The sequence below is a fragment of the Amphibalanus amphitrite genome, unplaced genomic scaffold, assembly GCF_019059575.1.
Source record: "Amphibalanus amphitrite isolate SeventyFive unplaced genomic scaffold, NRLGWU_Aamphi_draft 000134F_arrow, whole genome shotgun sequence".
Lineage (NCBI taxonomy): Eukaryota > Metazoa > Arthropoda > Thecostraca > Balanomorpha > Balanidae > Amphibalanus > Amphibalanus amphitrite.
In genome coordinates, this window is record NW_024881629.1 from 909847 (window position 1) to 930000 (window position 20154).

The 20154-nt window shown below is 47.8% G+C and overlaps 1 protein-coding gene across 1 annotated transcript; it reads left to right on the plus strand.

Annotated features, from left to right (window-relative positions):
- Window positions 1-15800: 15800 nt before the first annotated feature.
- LOC122382161 lies at window positions 15801-19402 on the plus strand. The gene is made up of 4 exons (XM_043367138.1): window positions 15801-15911; window positions 16067-16278; window positions 18412-18612; window positions 19045-19402. Exons 1-4 carry the CDS (start codon window positions 15856-15858, stop codon window positions 19188-19190), a joined length of 615 nt encoding a protein of 204 aa, XP_043223073.1. The 5' UTR covers window positions 15801-15855; the 3' UTR covers window positions 19191-19402.
- Window positions 19403-20154: the final 752 nt, after the last annotated feature.

The window sequence follows — 20154 nt, forward strand, 5'->3', positions numbered from 1 at the left end:
AGTACCCTGTTGGTGCTTAATGTATGCCCCAAATGGTGCTTACTCAAGAGCCCTAGATGCTAGCATTAGCACCATCTTGGTGCTCAACTTACACTCCAAAGAGTGCTTAGTTCAGAGCCATAGGTGCTAAATAGGTGCTAGCACTAGCACCGTTTTGGTGCTTTGGTGCTAAATTCACGCACCCAAAGGGTGCTTCATTAAGAGCCATAGGTGCTAAATAGGTGCTAGCACTAGCACCGTTTTGGTGCTTTGGTGCTAAATTCGCGCACCCAAAGGGTGCTTCATTAAGAGCCATAGGTGCTAAATAGGTGCTAGCACTAGCACCGTTTTGGTGCTTTGGTGCTAAATTCACGCACCCAAAGGGTGCTTCATTAAGAGCTCGGGTGCTAACATTGGCACCGAAGCACCCTAGCATGCGTCTAGCACCCAAAAATGTGCCGAGTTCAATTTTCAGCTCCTAGTGGGTGCTTACTGCCGTATGGTGCTACAGCGTAAGCACGTGCTAAGCACATGGGTACTTGACACCGACCTTCTCGAGCCTCTGGCGGAGGCCGGGACTTTTATTCGGAGCGGAGAAAACTTAGACGCATTTTGAAGAGTGGCGGCGAGGGACGTAGCCGCCGGCCGGGAGCCGAGCTAAATCGAAAGGAACATTGCGATTCTTAATGCCTACCTCATGCTGCAAACACGTTTAGTTGTTTAGTTGTTTGTCGTTTATTTATGGTAATGGACATGACGTATGACGGTTATTAGAGTTAAATTTAAGCACAAGCGTAAACTTCTTAATCACAAAGCACCTTTTTACAAATTAAAAAAACAACAACAGAATATCAGCACGTCCATGCGAACAGTGCCACAGGGCCGCTCCCCTGGCATTATAACATAAGCTGATAAATCACAACATATCGGCGCCGCTATACAGGCTGCGGCCGCCGCCCTAAACAGCCACGTCTGCCGTCAACCATGCCCGTAATAGATAAATGGAAAAATATGCCATCTGCATTCTGCAGTCTGCACTGTCTCTTTCACTGTAAAGATTATAATTCATTTCATTAGCCATCAGTTATCTGTCGCCTATCTGGTAAAATGTCGATAAAACTTTGCCTTATCAACCCTAAAAAGGTGTGGAATTACATCCATCATTATTCATAGCACGACAGCAGGTCAGTGCAAGCCCACCTTAGCACTCCGACAAGGCTGGAAAGTTCCCACGCTGCTCCTCCATTGATGCTCCGTTTCAGACTTCAGACTCGGTCTTCATTTCAGTTAAGACGACACCCACTTCAGTATTGTCACTCACGAATACCCGTATTCGCCTACAAACGACCAACACCATCACTGTTTCTATCACTGACCGCACGCACATGGACCAACCAACCCGGCCGAGCGCTCCCGCACAACTGACTTGACAAATGCAAATGGCGTCGCGAATCCCGCGCGCTTTCTGAATTCGCTGCTTTTTTTCGTACGACGTAAGCACCCAGATGCTGAACAAGCAAACCAATTAGCACCGAACGGATGCGATGTTCCCGCCAAAACCGATGAAGCATATTTTGGGTGCTTTCATCAGCTCTGAAGTTTGATCATGGTGCTTAAAACTGATGCTTAGATTAGCACCATCCGTGCGTTGGTGCTATTCCAAGCACCCTTGAAGCAGGGAAGTGCTTCAAGTGCGGGCAAATTGTCAATTTCGGAGCTTAGACAAGTACCTAAGAGTCTTAGACTGCTAAATGTAGAACATTTTAAGTGCAGGTTAAGCACCCAGGGCTCTTGTTCCAGAACCGCAGCATCCGACTAGCACACCGGGGTGCTAATCTTTTTTTACAGTGTGGTACCATCCGCCATCGCATTCGCCTTGTCAAGCCGCGTCGAATGATATATATTTTGTTTGGAAAAGGTCAAGTTTTATGTTAACCTCATGTGACCTTGAATGACCTTTGGTTGACCTTGACACATGAAAGGTCGTTCATGATGGATTCGTACCCGTTGATCACGAATCTGGCATCTATTTCCTCTAATCCTTCATTTAGAGCCTCCGGATGGCAAAATTGTCTTATTTATTATTAGTTATTACTAACTTGAATCAGTGAAATAGCCTCTAGCAAGGATACTCTTCTGTGACCTTGACCTTTGAGCAGCCTTGTATCGTAAGATGAACCACAAATAGGGACCTGATAAGTCTCAAAACATTTCAAAACATCTTGGAAATTAGCACGCAAGATGTACGAAAAAGTGCAAAGTTTGAGGTCAATTTTGAGCATGACTTTGACCTTGACCTTTGATTTTGAGCACATTTACGGAATTCTCAGATTCTCTTCTTTCGTTTGACACTCAATTTTGCCGGTTTTATGCATCCTGCCGTCCTCTAGAACGCTTACTTTCAGATCACTATACATGTGCTGGTTTTTGCCATTGACCTTGACCTCTGACCTTGAAAATTGACCTGAGGTCATCAATTTTAGGTGCTTTAGAATCGTCTCGTAAGGACGTTTCGTTTGGTATCGCTTTTGTTTCCGTAGATCCCTTATTTACGGAGTTAGACAGGATGGGGGGGGGGGGGCGAAAACGCGCCCCCCCGGGCTGCGGTGGTTGGGATTACCCCCCGGGCCCGGCCGGGTTAAGCTGCTCCGCTAGCCTCGGCCAAGTTATCCTGCATTTCCATTTTGAAAAAAAGTCTATAAAGCCGTTACGGATATACGGAACTAAATGAAATTGCTCTAGAAAACGTTGAACACCCCCAAGAATAGCACCATAATGTCGGGATTCGTATACAGCCCAAATAACTACTACGTGCTATACAATTTTCTAGGGGAAGTAAAAGCTACAATTTTCTAATGAACTTCACATTTTATTGATTTTGAATAAAATTACGAGGCGGAGAGTTTTGACATTTTTCCAGGTGTTAGTTCTACCAATGACAAATGAGTAGAGGCTAGAGTTATTTCATTCACTTTTGTCAGCTATCGTACACGGGTAGATGTGGCCAATTTGCACCGCCGGCCAAAGTACCCCATCCTACCCTACCTAGACCTACATAATTTGTAAATCTACGGTAGATGGCGGTAGCCTAACCGTATCGCTACCTTTCCCGCTATTAACTTAGATAACAATTAATGTGAATGCTTGATGCATGTATTACCATTGACCGACATTTTCATCGCACTTTGGTCAAACTTATCTGGTTGTGGCTTTAAGCTTTCACGCGGCTCGGCTCACAAACATCCCAGTGCTATCCTACATCATACGTCCGAAATCAGTGTGAACCTCCCACTTCCCAGCTGGTACACGTTATTGCTACGATGCTGTGAGAATATGCAGCATGTTACAGATATGTCTGCGTCTACGAATCTCAGAGAAATCGAGCGGCAGCCGGCCGCTGAGGCAGGCGCACGTCTCCGTCTCGCGAATCAGCCGTGGCGGCTGCGCTCTGCGCTCGACGTGCTCCGCTCGCGGCGCGCGCCGCCTTTCCACCACGGCTGGATGCCGGCGGCGGCGGCCCGACGCAGTCGGCTCACGTGACGCGCTCGTGATGCTGCGTCACGGCAGTCGTGACTCTCCGTCACGAGGTCACGGGAACCAAAAGTGAGAGTGCGGGTGTCAGGGGTGACCGGTGACCGGCGCATGTCATCGGCAGAGTCGGGACTCAGGTCGGCGGTCCCCGTCGAACAAGATGGCGACTGGCGCCGTCAGCGGGGCTCTGACGGGAAGGGGAGGAAGGGCGGTTACGGGAGGGAGGGAGGTTAGTGATGGGAGAAGGGGAGGGGCAGTAACAGCGTGCTTCATCACTTTATCACTTCCTGAACAGTTGCACATCAAACGTGTGTACCTGAACAGTCGAACTGTCGTTATAGGTCGTTTTAGTCGAACGCTCAGCCTGAGAACGTGCGTCAAAGCGTCATATGCTACACTACGTGACAAATCTATGCGAGATACTGGTCGCTGTCGTCTTTAATAACATGTACATTTAATCTTATTTGATTAACCTGAGCTTATTAATTTAATCGTTGTATTTGGTCACATGCATAACATCTAAAAATAAAATGGTACCCATATACAAATTAAATGGAACGGAACTTCCGTGCTTTCAGTCCACCTACGTCATTTCTCACCAAGCGGATGTTCAGTGTTCCGGCAGAATGTATTCCTACTGACGCACCACCTCAACCTTTGTTTATTCTACGTCACTCTGGTTCGAGTGGAGTCCAATGTGAATATTTGCACTGATGACAGAAGACGCCACTTCCCCGGAGAGTGGAACGGAATTGAAGGCAGGCGCTGTTTCATAGGTCAATGTCAATGAGGAGGATTTGACTTCGAATGATCGACATTAGTGCGTTATGTAGAGAAATAACTCAGCTACATAATAAGAGTTGAAACGAGAATGACAAAAATAAGAGGCCTTCATCTGGTGACGATCGACGAAGCCCAAAGTAGACGGCAGGTCATGTTCTGTGAAAGTTGTTTGGAAAGATCGTTCTGACTGATGTAAAACAATTAAACAAATGTTAAACCGGGGTCGCTAGTGTTTCTGAAGACGTGACAACCGTCCGAATTCATTAGGTATTATGACTGCTTAATGGGCTCCGTTGGACGTTGAAATGGATCAGATGAAAGTCAGATGAAATAAGTTTTTGATTCTCCTTATTAAACCCACTGACATTGACCCATGACACGGCACCTCACTGACTTCAGCTCTGTTCCTTTTGCGGGTGAGGGTTTATCATGCATATAACTAGTTTCTCCGCTTTCCATGTGTTTGCCACTCCACGGCCACCGCTGGACGACTGAGCTGAGCAATGAACACCAGACAGGTCACAGTGTAGGGAAATCTGAATGAAGCAGTCAAAGACTAGATATTATCATTGATTATTTATTAGTGGTGTCAATCGGAACTTGAATCTTCGAAATTCCGATTTTGTCCAGTGTCCAATTCGGAATTCGGTTGGACAATGACAGCAGGCTTTGGACAACTTTGGACAATCGCTTGCTACACCTCACATTTTTTATATAAAGTAATCGTGTTTAACCTTGATTGGGTATTCGAAAGCTCAGCTTTCGATATGATTAACACTTTTGAGTCGGTAACGATACATTAAAAGCAAATTAAATAACAGTGTTGAGTGTAAACTATTGCGTAGATGTCGGACATCTTTGGACAAATGGCTGGCTTGGACATTTTTGGACGGACAGTTGACGTAAGTATTGGACATTGGACGTGACATTGGACATACGTTTTCTGAAATTGACACCACTATTATTTATGCTATCTAATGCTTCATTTTGATTCGCGACTGCACAAACGCATTGGATTGCACAATGCTTACCTGCCCGATTATTTGCAATTCGTGATCTGAACAATGAAACATGCCGACCGCCCTTATTACATTACAAACTGCGCTCCGTAACCCGCGAATTGCGTTCCCTAATTGTCACATTAGGAGCCACGACATTCGTAGTTAATGGAGTGTCCAAACCTACAATTAACATTGAGCTGATACGTGTAATAACCGTCTGCTACACACCCTGGGCAATTCACGCGCTGTCACTGCGCCATTTAATTTAGTCGATGCGTTCGCGTCACGCTCCTTGCACCTGCAGATTGGGCGGGGACACCGGAACGGCATCTGCTGCAGGAATTCCCGGAGTGTAGTGGTGGATGTGGCGTCACAGCGCCCCGAGGCCTGCTCCCCTGCCATCTGGCCGGTGGTGTCAAGCAGTTTCACTAGCCTTTTCCCACTGGTTCGCCAACACATGTCACCATTACCAAGCCTTCCGGGGGCAGAGCTGCACGCATTATGCAATGAAGTATCATTGATCAAATCGAGAAGGCTACAGGCCGCGAGTGAATTTGAGAACGGCAAGTAAGCAGCACAAGCGAGTTTCCTATGCACATCATAGTGACTCAGATTTTCATAAATGATGATTTATTCTTCATCACTTATCGCTCTGCATACCATATTAGTTATTACCTAGGTACCTGTCCACCTATCTATTTACAAGCCTTCCGCCCTACATTACATTGTAGTTGACGTGCAAGCTGCTGGGAACCAGTGCTCGTCAAAAACACAATTTTAGCACAAACGTATAATTACAATTGTTTATTATTACGAAGAACCGAACAGCTTAGAGAAATGTTAACCACGCGACCATATCTCTTTCATGCAGGCATGTTGCGTAAGCCACATGGAATATGGATCCAATATCTTACGGATTGTCCACTTCGTTGTCATCGATTTATCACCTCGGAATTTTTAAAATGTGGAAGCGTGGGCCCTCACTGCGCAATATATACAACTCAGCCACTCGCACGAGATATCGAAGAGCTCGAGACCCTCGCCGTATACCGACCGATAACTTTCACGCACATGCATCTTCAGTTCTCAGCGGCTGTCATTCTGATGTCTCGCCACTGGGACGGACGGTGCTATAGTGCTCTCCACTATTCCATCACGGGCCAGGTTATCACTTAGGTACCCATATCGAACACCTCAGAATTCTGGACCCAGTCACGCTTCATACGAGTATAATGACTCTCATGAAATCTAGCTGGAAAGCACAAAACAGCTGGATGGATGGATGAAGGCTGCATCAGCAAAATCAACAGACATTTCCATTTCGTCGACCTTTTTCTCTCTTTTTCTTTCCATTCAAGTTGTTGCAAGCTTATTTCTTATGTTGATTACATCGACAAAAGCATAAATACGCTGCGCTTTATGCAGGCTAGTGTGTTACGATGTTGTGCATTATGCTTTATTTCGTGTGTGACCTGTGTGTCTCTCCGATCACCAACTGCCCCGCTCCGTGGCGACAGTGCGTTAAAATGCCCCGCTCCGTGGCGACAGTGCGTTAAAATGCCCCGCTCCGTGGCGACAGTGCGCTAAAATGCCCCGCTCCGTGGCGACAGTGCGTTAAAATGCCCCGCTCCGTGGCGACAGTGCGTTAAAATGCCCCGTTCCGTGGCGACAGTGCGTTAAAATGCCCCGTTCCGTGGCGACAGTGCGTTAAAATGCCCCGCTCCGTGGCGACAGTGCGTTAAAATGCCCCGCTCCGTGGCGAAAGTGCGTTAAATGCCCCGCTCCGTGGCGACAGTGCGTTAAAATGCCCCGCTCCCGGCTCCGTGACGGGAGAGCGGGCCGATCGTGAGTGCACGGTGCTGGGCGCCGTGAGAGCCTCAACCGCACCCCACCTCAGCCCATTCAAGACTCCTACCCCTGCCCCACCCCTGCCCCAGTGCGGTGGCCGACCACGACCTAACCCAACGGGCGTGCCCTCCGCCCGCGCGCCTGCCCGGCCGGCCAGCCGACCGTGCCGAGGGAATTCGGGAGCCGAGAATCCGACACTAGGAAAAATTCAGCTTACTGGTCAGTGGTCATCCTGTATCCTTACACACGCATTATTCGCGCGATTTACATTTCCAAACTATTTAGGGGATTATCAAAATGTTGTCTTCTTTGAATAAGGAAAAACGAAACTTATATGAGATGGTGTAATCTTTGGTTTACCCATGAACCAGAGACTCGTTTTGCTGTCTTTTTTCAATATGAAAGCCTGTACTTAAGTATGAGCCTGTTCATTAAGATTCTGAAAATTAGTTCTAGGTAGGTATACGCACAATTTTGCTTCAGTACCTATATTAATTCTTTCGCATGGCACAAGGAAGAACTTTGATACGCTAGAGAAAATATAAAATGAAAATCGCATTCTTGTTTATTTCTGATGCTGTGCAGTCATCGGAGGAGCAGTCTAGCGTCGGCGTGCCATTCCACATGTCATCGCCAATTCGGGCTCACAGCATGGCATTCAAAGGCCGGTTCGAACACAACAAATGTCGGGTCGAATTTCTCCCGCACGTCAAAGGCCCAGTGAAAACGTGCGCCTTTGGCGACAGACCTGTCAGCTGGCAGATGCCGAAAGCCGGTGCTGGTTCAGGTCGGCACCAAGACGCTGACTCGCCGTGACCTCAGCGGCGCGGCCGCGGGGGATGGTGACTGCGGACGAGTCTGATGGTAAAGGCAGAAGGGACGGACGGCATAGGCAGACAGGATGAAAGGTAGGGGCAGACGCTACGGATGGTATAGGCATTAGGTAGGTGGGGTGGATAGCATAGGCAGACACTACATGCATGGCATATGCATTATGCAGACGGAGCGGACGGTACAGGCATAAGACATACACTGAAAACAATTTCACCCGAAGCTGGCGAATTAAGCGTTGCTCTGCGGGTGATATATGTGTATTAACTCGCCATGTCCAGATTCTAGCTAGAGGGTAAGCAGACTTGCCTGCCTTATTACTCGTAAATATGCACTGTACCCACAGTCTGCAGTAAAGTAGCTACCTAGCACCGGATATTGTCTCCGCGGGTGTCGAGTCATTGGCACAGCCCTCACTGAAAGAGTTGGAACTACTCGAGGTATCGTAAACGCGTATCCGTGGATGGCGAACCTTTACATAACCTGCCCTGAAGGAGTTGGATCTACTGTTACAACTAGATGGCGTTGTCTCATACAGTTTTGAATTACAACAATTTTTTAACTTTTTTTTTGAACCAATGATATGTTGGCACATTGTTTGGCGGTTTTCAAGTGGGGGCGAAAGTACAATTGTTAGGGTGCATCTTCAAAACCTCTGCAATATTCATCACGGAACGATTGGCAACGCTTTTTCTTCCGAAACTACCAAGTGAGACCATTTTGATTCTTATATAGGTCACGAAAGCAGTAGCGACACATCTTCTTGATCTCGGGCGGTCTGCATGACTGCCGGTGACTGAATCATTCGAAATTTCTATGGGAATTCGATTTGACCTTTCCCACCGATGTGAAACTTTCTCACCGATGTTTTCTAGGTGTGAGATTGCTATAATATAGATATTTTCCCGCAAATATGGTCAAGCGTGGGATTTTTTTTTTGGCCCTCGTGACTTGGTCGGCGAAGGGTAGGCGTGGAGGGTAACCCCATCTCCAAGGGGTTTGTGGGGCGCTGCTGCCAGGTAGGCGTCGATGGAGGTGTCCTTTCGATCCTCCTTTCGATGGAGGTGTCGCGAGCCACTGGTGCTCGAATAGTCGTGGAGGGTTACTACTCTCCAGAGTGAATTGCGAAAGTGTTATGTCCTAAATTGACTCCTGGGAGGGTGGTTAAAAATGGTTGCGGATAGGGGTACCCGCGAGGCACCGGTTTACTCGCCAGTTTTGGGTGAAATTGTTTTCAGTGTACTGAATGGACGGCATAAACAGACGAATCAGGGTGTCAAGCAGACCAGACGAATGATAGGTAGAGGGGCACTATAGTGTCCCTCTACTACCCGTCCAGCATGCCAGCATACCAGCATGCCAGCAGTCCAGCATGCCAGCAGTCCAGCATACCAGCATGCCGTCCGTCTACCTCAGAAGGGTAGACGGACGGCATGCTGTCGGGAACTAGTTAAGCAAACGGACAGACTGCAAATACGATGTCTCCATGAACTTCATGCTTTACCTACTCAGAATTCTCCCGTTGCGAACTGGTCTGCAGATAGGCAGTCGACGGAAGACCAACAGCAGAATGAATTATGCCGTGACGATGGCGCTGAGCTACCATAAAGGGCCCATCGGCCATCACCTGAGAACATCAGCTCGCAATGACCGGATAACCAGCAGTTTAGCGGCGAGCTCGCCGGTTACTGCGGACATCTGATGCCCATTCTGCAGACAGACACAAGGTAGACGGCCTACTAAAACGCCTACTTATCGCTGACGTGGGACCACTGTTAGTGCTTGAATGCCTGGAATTTGCGGTCTGACGCGTGATATATCGTGGTGTCATGTGCGCGTATTTACCGGTCACAACATCATATGTTTTCTGTCCTATGCAACTGCAGCTGTTATAAATTACAGCAGTGATGGCTTGCGATATCGAATCGCCTTGTGTTCAGTGAGTCGGGGATAAACTTTCTGTAGCTGCCGCCTGTGTAATCATCAGTTTTCTAGACTGTTGCTGTGGGAAGCGGCTTTTTATTCGTGACCGGCCGGCTCGCGAAAACGTCATGGGTGAATCGAACCGTAAACAAAGTCGTGAAGAGCTGTTCCTAGTTTCCTGGGAACAGCAGAGCGGCGTCGGTCAGGAGACGTGGGCCACAGACAACAGGCGAATATAGGGCCGTTACAAGACGATAAAAAACTAACAGACCAAGAGGCTGCGCTTCCACTGTATCATGCTTTATGGACTGAGTAATAATCCACCGTGTGAATGTTGAGCTAAGCCATGATTGTGGCATATGGTGATAGAATGACATATTCCGTGCACGGAGGGCAGGTTTGCACGCTATCGCAGGAAATGTGACAAGTTTATGGAGAAACCACTCCTTGGCCGGTCGATGAACCAGCAAGTGCCGACCGGCGTGCTGGGGTAAGTATGTAGAATGGCACTGCTGTCGGAGACGAATCAAGGCATTCGATCCGCCCATCCGCTGTATGAGCAGTACATATTGTATGTATTGTTCCACACCGCCCCACAGGAACCGGCCCGGTCCGGCTGCAGCGGATGGGCACGTGCGCCGCGCCGAGCTCGCACCGGACCGAGACCGGGCGCTGAGAGATGATGATAAATTGTGGCGAGCCGTCCACCGGACGGGCCATCGCCACTGATCGCTTCCTAACCCGCGCGGGGCTGTGGGGGGTAAATTTTACCCCTCCCTCCTCGCGAACTTTTGCAATATCTCAAAAACGGCGGCGCGCAGCGCCGCCAAACTTTCAGTACCTTTTTCTACATCAATTTGACACCTTCCCTGAAAATTTGAGCGAAATCCGTCGCAAATTGTTTGAGAAATTGACGTTTTAGTGACGTCATGTTCGCCATTTTCGCCTCAAAAACGGCAACGTTTCAAACGCCGCTAACATCTTCATTTTTAAAGGAATCAAGACGTAACAAAAAAGGTTATACGTAATTCTATTTTGTCTATCAAATGGCTATCTCGTTTTTTTGAAAATTTTGGATTTTGGCCCAAATTTTTTCAAAAAACTGATTTCTTTGGGAAAATAATTATAAAATCCAAAATTTTGAGTGTATCGAAAAACCGGAATATATGTCAGAGAATTGGTCTATGTGCACCTACATACCAATTTTTAGAAGAATCGGTTCAGAAATGTGGGAGTTATTCAAAATTTTATGACGTCACGACACACAAAAAATTTGAAAAATGATTTTTTTGGAAGTGCTAGACCTCTTACGGAAACAAAAATAGCACCATTCGATTCGCCGTGAAAAACTGCATCAGATAGACACCTTTTTAGGCCTTAACAACCAACTTCAAAATTTGACCTCACTTGACCTGACCTTGACCTGACCTCGACCTGAAATTCATCCAGAGGTGGTCCATATCACTTATTGAGTGTGCCTATTGAATTCTATGAGTAAAATGACCCATAAAACATGTGTCGCACATGCCCTTTTCTATATTTTGTTTTTGGTGACCTGACCTGACCTGACCTGACCTTGACCTTGACCTTTGAATGATATTGTATGCAACGAATATTGTCTTGGTAGCCTAAGAACACGTTTTGGGCAATCAGTCTCAGTCCATGACTCCATTCTTCGGCAACTACGGTGCAAGGCCGATACTGTAGACACTTGCAATTTGTACCCTTGACCTGACCTTGACCTTGACCTCAAACTTTAAATTAAGTACATGTTTTTAGTTGTTCGTGATGAGATCTTTCGATTGGCGTTTTAATTTTCCAAATCGGACCATTAGTTCGGAAGATAACAGGGGGGTAAAATTTACCCCCCCCCCAGCCCCGCGCGTTCGGCTGGAGACCCCAGCCCCGCGCGGGCTAATGGAGACCTCCGACAGACCAACCGTTTGGTCAGCCAGTTCAGTCGGAAGAGGTGTGGATCCACAAGCGTCTTTCACATCACGATTGGAAAAAGAGATGACCTAATTTTCATTTGCTTATTTGATGACTCAGCTTTGCTGACTTGATAGTATTGGCTTATATATCATGCTAGTTACTTATGAGTTATGACCACTAATTGATTACGACAGAATTTAAGCACCGCCCATTATTTTTGCTACCAAGAGGTATTTCGTTTGTTTTGCGTGAAAGAAAACCACGAAAGACAACCCAAAACTATATGCCTAAATGGAAAACAAAATCAATGTCTTAGCTGTTAATAAAAAGTATTTAGCATTATTTTCTTTTCTAAGGGTCTAAGGGTATGCCTGAGTTTTGCTGCTCCGTCTGGCCGTCTGCAGTCCGGCAGTCTGACCTGCCGTTCGCCACGTCTAAAGCCTGCCGCTCCGTCTGGCGGTCGGTCCGTCCATTCGCCATACCTCTGAGAGTCTGCTGCTCCGTCTGACAGTCTGACAGTCCGGCCTGCCTACCACTATGTCTGAGGGCTGCCGTCTGCAGCCGTCTGTGGCCGTCTGCAGTCCGGTAGTCTGTCCATCCATTCGCCATGCCTTTGAGAGTCTGCTGCTCCGTCTAGGAGTCTGACAGTCTGGCGGTCTGACCGTGCCACGTCTGAGGTCTCCCGCTCCATCTGGGAGAGCCGGTGCTGACGGCGCGTTACAGCGCGAACGGCGTGCCCGGAAGTGGGCGTCACTGAGGCGTTACACCACCCCCGGCGCGCACTGGCCGGCCGCCGTGGGCGGCCCAGTTTCCCTCTCTGGTGCAAGTCACAGCACCATGACCAGACGACGGGCCGGGGCCGCTCGCCGCCCGCACTGCCAGCTCAGTGGGCACCCTCCAACTGCTTTGGTCAGCGGTGTCCGTGATTTTCATGTCAGCATTCAGCTGAATCTCTCCGAGAAGGGATGGGAATGCATGGATGCGGATCAAGTTGAGGGAATTACTGTTTAGAGTGAACATGCAAGAACTCTTAATTAATGCTTGCAGTGCATGTGCTGACCACCGTTGCCGGCTGAAAATCATTAATAACTTTCACTGGCTACTGTCTGTTCAACAGCGACAGACGACAGTAGCCTATAGATCGCCGTCCCTCTGGGTCTCCCCGTCACTGTATGTTGTAAGCAATGACCAGGTTTGCTAGCAGCACCTTCTACGCTCTTTATGGCGTCTTCTGTCGTGTTTTCGGGTAGGTGCTTCGCTGGCTAATAAATTACTTATACGCGACTACAACTGCTGATTATGCTGCTAATAGCGTGCAGGTGGTCCTGCCATAAGTGGTGCTTACAAATAGTGCCTTTGTCTCACAAATGAGTTATTATGTGCATGCAAAATATGCACTGCATAAGTTAATCTTAGAATTCATCCTAACCTTTAATATACTAAGCGCCAATTTACAAATCCATGTGCCCGAGGTCTGGCGAACTGGATTAAAATGGCATCTGGATTATGCCATAATTTTTCAAGGGCTTCTCAATTCTAGTTGCTGTTGCGTATCTCCAAAGAAATGAGCCCGGAAGTCGAAACGAATACCGTTAGGGCTACCCAGTGCCCATCGCCAAAGCGAAACATTTTAAAACTTTTTTTACTTTCTACTCAGTCTCGACCCTACCCGACGACACTGCGATCCGCCTCTGTTGTCGGACATCGGGCGGACCCACTCGTTCACAGCATCTGAGGCTGGGAAAACCCCAGCGAATGGCGGCAACAGCGGCGACAGGGGACCCGCCAACACTGCCAGAAGCACCATGGAAACAGACAGTCATCGGACGGGGAAGCGTCCATTTAGAAAATACGCTGTGGCGCCGGCCCGGAGACACTGTCCCAGGCTAGACTTGGAACAAGGTTTGGGAAACAAAGGAAGTGGGGAAAGCAAGGGGCACATGGGGAAACAAGGCCGGGGACAGGGCCATCACATGGAGAAACATGCTCGGGAAACGCCTGCAGTCGGTGAGATGTTGGCTTAACCCTGCTGGAGAGCTCAAACATTCAGATTCTTCTTTATTTTAACCAATGTAATGTTTTCTCCAATTTGAGAACAGCTCTTCAAAACCGGAACAAAACAGATTTTCAGCACACTGTAGCTTCGCCACCTACCGCGGTCAGGCCATCAGAATACCGACCCACTGGACTGGAGCAGTTGAGATGGAGCAGTTGAGCAGTCAGCTCACCGCCGCGCATGCCTGCCGACTGCCATGATCTGTGCCGTCTGAGACAGTCCAGACTGAGTAGCAGGCTCCGTGATTATCCCCTGGTCTGGGCAGTCCTTTCTGGGCTGTACACCTCAGTAGCTTTGGTGGGTCTGTAGCTTCCGTATACCACTTCAGTTGGCGTCCAGCGGAGCAATCTACGGCTGCGGGAGTGACCTGTCGTAGTGACTCAGATCGTGGTCCGTGGTGGTGGTCCGTGGAGGTGACAAGATCTAACAGACTACAGAGGGACTGTGAATCTGACAAAACACAGCTCGGATCTGACTGCACAAGGAGCGTGCTCACGCTGGGATGAACTCACTCGAACTTAGACAGCGTGCTATCGTAAGACTTTCGACAGACCTGAAATATTATTTTGTATGCGAACCTACAGTTAACCCGCGCGGCGGTCTCAGCCAACTTCGCCCTAGTGGGGGGGGGGGGCATATGTTACCACCCACCTCAAACTCAAAAACTAAGCGGGCTAGAAAGACGCGGTAAAAAGCAGTTGCTAGCTCTCAATGCGTACGTTTAAAAGTATTTCAGTCATTCTTCATCTTAGAGCAATATTGGGGTCACCAGAGGTCATCAAAGGTCAAAATTTGCAAATGGTCATTATATTTTTCAGAAAACATGCCGTTATCTCAGGAACTATGGTAGCTAGAAAAACGCATGAAAAAGCAATCGATAGTTTTTGAACTGTTCTTTTGATAAGGTTATTATCAAAATTGACTTCAGGTCAACGGTTTAGCCTCCAGAGGGCAAAAACTCAAAAAATAGCTGTTTTTACGAAAAGTGTTTTTCGTCAACAACATTCGACTACAAAAAGCCACGACATTTCTATTGCCAGAATCGTGTTCCTCTCGCCGAGACGCGTCGAATGAACTATAATTTGACCTTGAAAGGTCAATTTGAAAATTTGACCTCAGGTCAAGGTCATGACCTGACCGGAAAAGGTCATGTTGCATATCAGTCGATGCGTCTCAACAAGACAAACACAATGAGACCATCCCCAGCGTTCTATCTCTTTCCAATCGCGAGTTATTGGCAAAAATCTGTTTGTAGCCTCAAATGACCTCGGATGACCTTTCTAGAGGCTATTAGCAAAAATGACACCTTGGTCATCATGGATGGTCCAAATCATTGTGATTCTGAAATATTTGGACTGTTCCTATGCGTACACATGGATCTAGAGGCATTTTCATTTTTCTCCATTGACTTGTAATGGAAAGGTCACGCCACTGACCTGACCTTAGGTCACGGATATAAAAAATCCGAGATATACAAATTGTAGGCGCCCATAACATCATGCAATACACCAAGTTTAAAACCTTTCTGACAAACACTGCAGGCTGGACATGATTGCAAACTTTTTTAGGCTTGGTCAGTTTACTTGACCTGGTGACCTGACCTGACATGACCTGGGGTCAAAAATTTCACACATTGTCCAAAATTGATGTACCAAAAGCTATCCCAAGCAGCGCGGCGCCACGCGCCGCGGTTTTTTATTCACACGCAAAAAACGCGACAGGGTGGTAACATATGCCCCCCCCCCCCCCCCACTGCACTGCGGCGAAGGTTATCAGGAAATTGATAATGAAAATTAAAGCAGCCAATGCCTCTGACGAACGTTTGTCCTAGATTTTACAGAAGTGTGACGTCGCTGGGTCTTATTTATATCCTCATTCAGTTTTCTAACAAAAGTAAGGGCTATCAAGTATGACGTCTCAATGTTTTCCCTTTGATTTCAGATTCAAGGTGTTGCTTTTGCTTTTTTCCTGATGCTTTGTGCAACCAACAATCTGTATCGGATGGCCCAGGGTCTCGACGATTTCAGGTGAGCTAGAATAAAGTTCACCAAAAAGCCTTAGGCAAGCCACATATATTTGTTTTTAACTGTATATGTAAGCAGTAGACACGTAACGTAACAGCCTACAAAAGATGTTTTGTTACATGTAACCTGACTAGAGCGACTTTTTCCTTTCGTTAAAGGAGAGAAACTGTCATGGAACGCCGACTGCTCGTCGTGAGGAGAGATGCTGAAGCACGAATGTCATCAAATTTGAGACAGCTATCGCCTGCTTCTTACACCGACGAAGGGCTCAGTTCGGGCCAGAACGCTACACAACAGCTGTCGCCGAACGCATCAAATAAGGCTGCTGGTTCTTCGAGAGTACCGAATACGAACAGAAACGACGATATCGGTCAGTTTTCACTGTGTTTTCTTTCACCCAGGCTGTGATTCTGGTCCGATCGTGTCAGGTGAAGGTGGGAGGGTCGTTATTCCATCCCTTGGTATTCGGGGCTCCTAGACCAGGGATTTTTTCGTACTCAGAGTACTGTGGTGTTTTCTGTATCGTATGCTTTATAGCAGGAGTCGCAACTTTTTTGGCGATGCGCGAATCGGATGAAACCTGTAGAAAAGGTTCGGTGGTTTGGACTGTGTTATAAACTATTTGATTTCGGGATAGATGAAATGCGTTGTTCAATGTCATTTAGCAAAATAAACGCTCTTGGACAGAATGTCAGCATGCGAGAGCGTGTTCCGATCTGTGCCGATGTTAGAGTGAGTTTGCGAAATCGGTGGATCCGCGGAGTCCCTAGGGAATCCACGGAGTCCCTAGTGGCTCCGCGGATGAACATCAAGTCTAGTATATTCGCGGATAAACGGGCGGGGATCCGCGGATGAACAAGACTCTTCAGGATAACCGCGAACTCCCTGAAGAGTTGACGAGATCCGCGAACCACCCGGGGAATCCGCGGAGTAACGATTCATTCTAGTGAGTTTGCGAAGGTCCTATGCGTTTCATGCAGCTATCTTATGACAAGAATCAAGAATGCAAGGGCATATTGGTTAGATCGTCTGCGACTTAACCCTCGCCCGTATTGGTGTTTTTCCAGTTGCTGTTGGAATTCGCGGAGTAGGTAACGATTCATTCCAGTGAGTTTGCGAATTATTCTTTCATCTCGCTTAGACGTCGCTCGCAAATATCAATATACAATTAGATAATAGACGGTAAGCCATTTTTGGCGTGGTTGAACTTCTGCGACCAGTCTGCTTACTTTGCTCCCAACCATGAATGGAAAGCTGGAAAGGCATCTGAGCGATCATGTGAATGCATGCAAGTGTGTATGAATAACAGTAATGCTCATTCTTCCTCAGGGGCGGAGCTTCCTGTACATATGTACAGTTGGTGGGGCAGTTGCCCCCTCCCCCAACTTGCCCTTTTGCCACAGCCGACCTGACCCGACCGGTCAGCACCGCGCCTACAGCCGCTCCAGTCCGGCGCCACAGTATATCTATTCTGGGGAACATTTGGACTGGAGGGGCAATGCTGAACTCCGATACGAGAACCCAACACGTACCTATCAACCCGCGCAAAAATATCAACTTTGAAATTTGAGCTAATTTGACCTGACCTTGACCTGACCTTCACCAGAGCATAACCTAAACTGGCCCCAAAGGCTGCCTTACCCACATAATCGCATTTGTCATGTAAAATGGACCATAAAACATGCATCACATGATATTTTCATATTGTGACCCTCTGTGACCTGACCTGGCATCAGTGACCTCAACTAGCAAAATATGTGTTTGAAGAACAATTCCCCATCGTTGATTTTCAGTGACATGCATTTTACTCGATTTTACCAGCACAACACATTTCTTCAAATGCCTGTAAACGGTGAAAATTCGACATTCAACCTGACCTGTGACGTTATCGCTTTGACCTAGGTCAATGGAATTGGGTCACAAGGTAGTTCCCCGCTGGGGCTATCCAACAGCGTTTGCGGCTTGTCGCTATGTTACGTGGTTCTCGAGATCTTAGGGGGGAATGCCCCCTCCCCCCCAACAGGGCGCGCTGCTCGGCAGACCCCAACGGGGCGCGGGTTAAGTCGCAGATGATCTACCCAATATCTCATGCATTCTAGTCTAGATAGCTGTATGAAACGCATAGGAACTTCGCAAACTCACTAGAATGAATCGATACTCCGCGGATTCCCCGGGTGGTTCGCGGATCTCGTCAACTCTTCAGGGAGTTCGCGGTTATCCTGAAGAGTCTTGTTCATCCGCGGATCCCCGCCCGTTTATCCGCGAATATACTAGACTTGATGTTCATCCGCGGAGCCACTAGGGACTTCGCGGATTCCCTAGGAAATCCGCGGATCCACAAATTTCGCAAACTCACTCTAACACCGATACCAGCCGAGGGCCGGACGTCCCACAGCCGTGGGCTGAAGGCTGCCGACCCCTGCGTATATATATGTCTCCTCGTGACCCCTCGAGTGTGCTTTATTGCTATTATTTCATAATAACTTATGCCGTTCTTTATCAGATGAATCGCCCCTGAGGCGAAGGAGACGCAGCATCAACATTCACCAGTCACTCGTGCGGAGCAATGAAGATGATCAGGAAGCACATGAGAGGCCAGAAATAACTGCTGAGGATACTGGCGTTACCGGAGAGCGAGGCTCGGATTCGCAACAGACACTCCACACTCCACCGAGCATCTCCTCGAAGACGGCGAATGAGACAGGTCCGGTACCGCTGAACTTAGGGAACTCTTCAGAAGGTCCTCCTAAGATGCTGGAGGCCGTTACAAGTGGTGGTGATATCGGTATGTGGAATTTTATTTGGGAATTATTTAGATACGAAGCTTAGCGTTTTTACGGCTCCAAAATGGTCGATTGTTCTTTTTTATTTTGTTTTTTATCTACCATAATGTCCAAACCTATAAATATACTTTCCAGTCCTCAACGATCCATGAAGATGTAACAATTTTCATTTCAAAGAAAGACGCAGACATGTAGATGACGTCAAACGTGCCGCAGTCACGCTTATGACTCATATTATCGAATAATTGTTCCCTATCGATTCTAATATTTGCTGGATGCCTAATTCAATGCCTCCTATAAGTAATGCCAGGGTCATTATCATTTTAGCACTCTTATGTATATTTGTTTTCCAGAAGCAGCTCCCGATGATCATGTTGACCCGGACCCAGAGTGGGAGATTCAGTACTCTGTCTGGGAAGAACAGCTGATTCGGGACTTGGAATACATCACACCTGATGCAGCCGACAAAGCGGCTAGTTCACCACACAATGCGTTATGAGCAGTAAATTCTGAGTGAAATGACTGGTGTTAACAGCTCAGTATTGCCAACTGTGCGCTACATATGATTATGGCTGGTAATGCATGCAATGCCACTGTAGGTAAATGTTGATCTTACAAACAGGGGACCGCTGCTTGCTTGGAATAACGCTAGTTAGATAAGATATCAAATCATGTGCAGTATTCGCTATTTATTAATACATCTTCCATTGGTGCCCTGGTCATGTTTGCTCTAAGATCATAACCTTGGAGAAATTGCCATTTTACAGACCGAACAAAATTGTAGAAAAGCTCACGATTTGTAGGCGCAAGCGACATACAAGTACGAGTATGTCACACTTAGATAAATCCAAGGGTGGCATCCTTGGGTAGCATGAGGGGCTGTCACTACCATCATAGGAACGGTGGACAGGGCCTGTCGGCCCAGACGCCATGCTGGTCGCTGTCTGGCCCATTTTCCTGTCGCCTCGCCATCCACACAAGGTAGCCAACAAAACCTGTCACGTGAGTGGTCGTCCGACGATCCCTGGCGTCCACCTCATCCACAGCAGTCAGCACAAATTGTTCCAAAAAAGAGTACCTAAGTCGCTGCCGGATGTTGACCATAAGCTTTTCGACGACTCTTCGCGTGGCCCGCGGCGGCCGGGCGCGTCACGAGGCGACAGCTCCCCGTCCGCCGGAACATGTCCACCCGGCCGCCGCGCCGCGCCGTGTCGCTCCCGCCCCTGTATTTAGACTGTGCCGCTGCACACCGAGGCATCGTACGGCACCAGCAGCACAGGACAGTGGCCGGTGCGCGTCCAGACACTACACGTGTAAGCTCGGGTGGAAATGAACGCTGAAAAAAATAATGAGACGTTTGCAATGTGATTGTTTTCCTATGCTTTTGTGTATCTTACCATTCCAACTGCTAATGTTGATGCACCGTTTGAAGTTTTCCTGGGTTGACTTGTGACTTGTGTCAG

What these genes read in the sequence shown, in the direction of transcription:
- LOC122382161 (XM_043367138.1), top strand. Translation starts at nt 15,856, where the DNA reads ATGCTTTGTGCAACCAACAATCTGTATCGGATGGCCCAGGGTCTCGAC. An exon ending in CAGGGTCTCGACGATTTCAG is followed by an intron (nt 15,912 to 16,066) that starts GTGAGCTAGAAT and finishes CTTTCGTTAAAG; the next exon opens with GAGAGAAACTGTCATGGAAC. An exon ending in GAAGACGGCGAATGAGACAG is followed by an intron (nt 18,613 to 19,044) that starts GTCCGGTACCGC and finishes TTTGTTTTCCAG; the next exon opens with AAGCAGCTCCCGATGATCAT.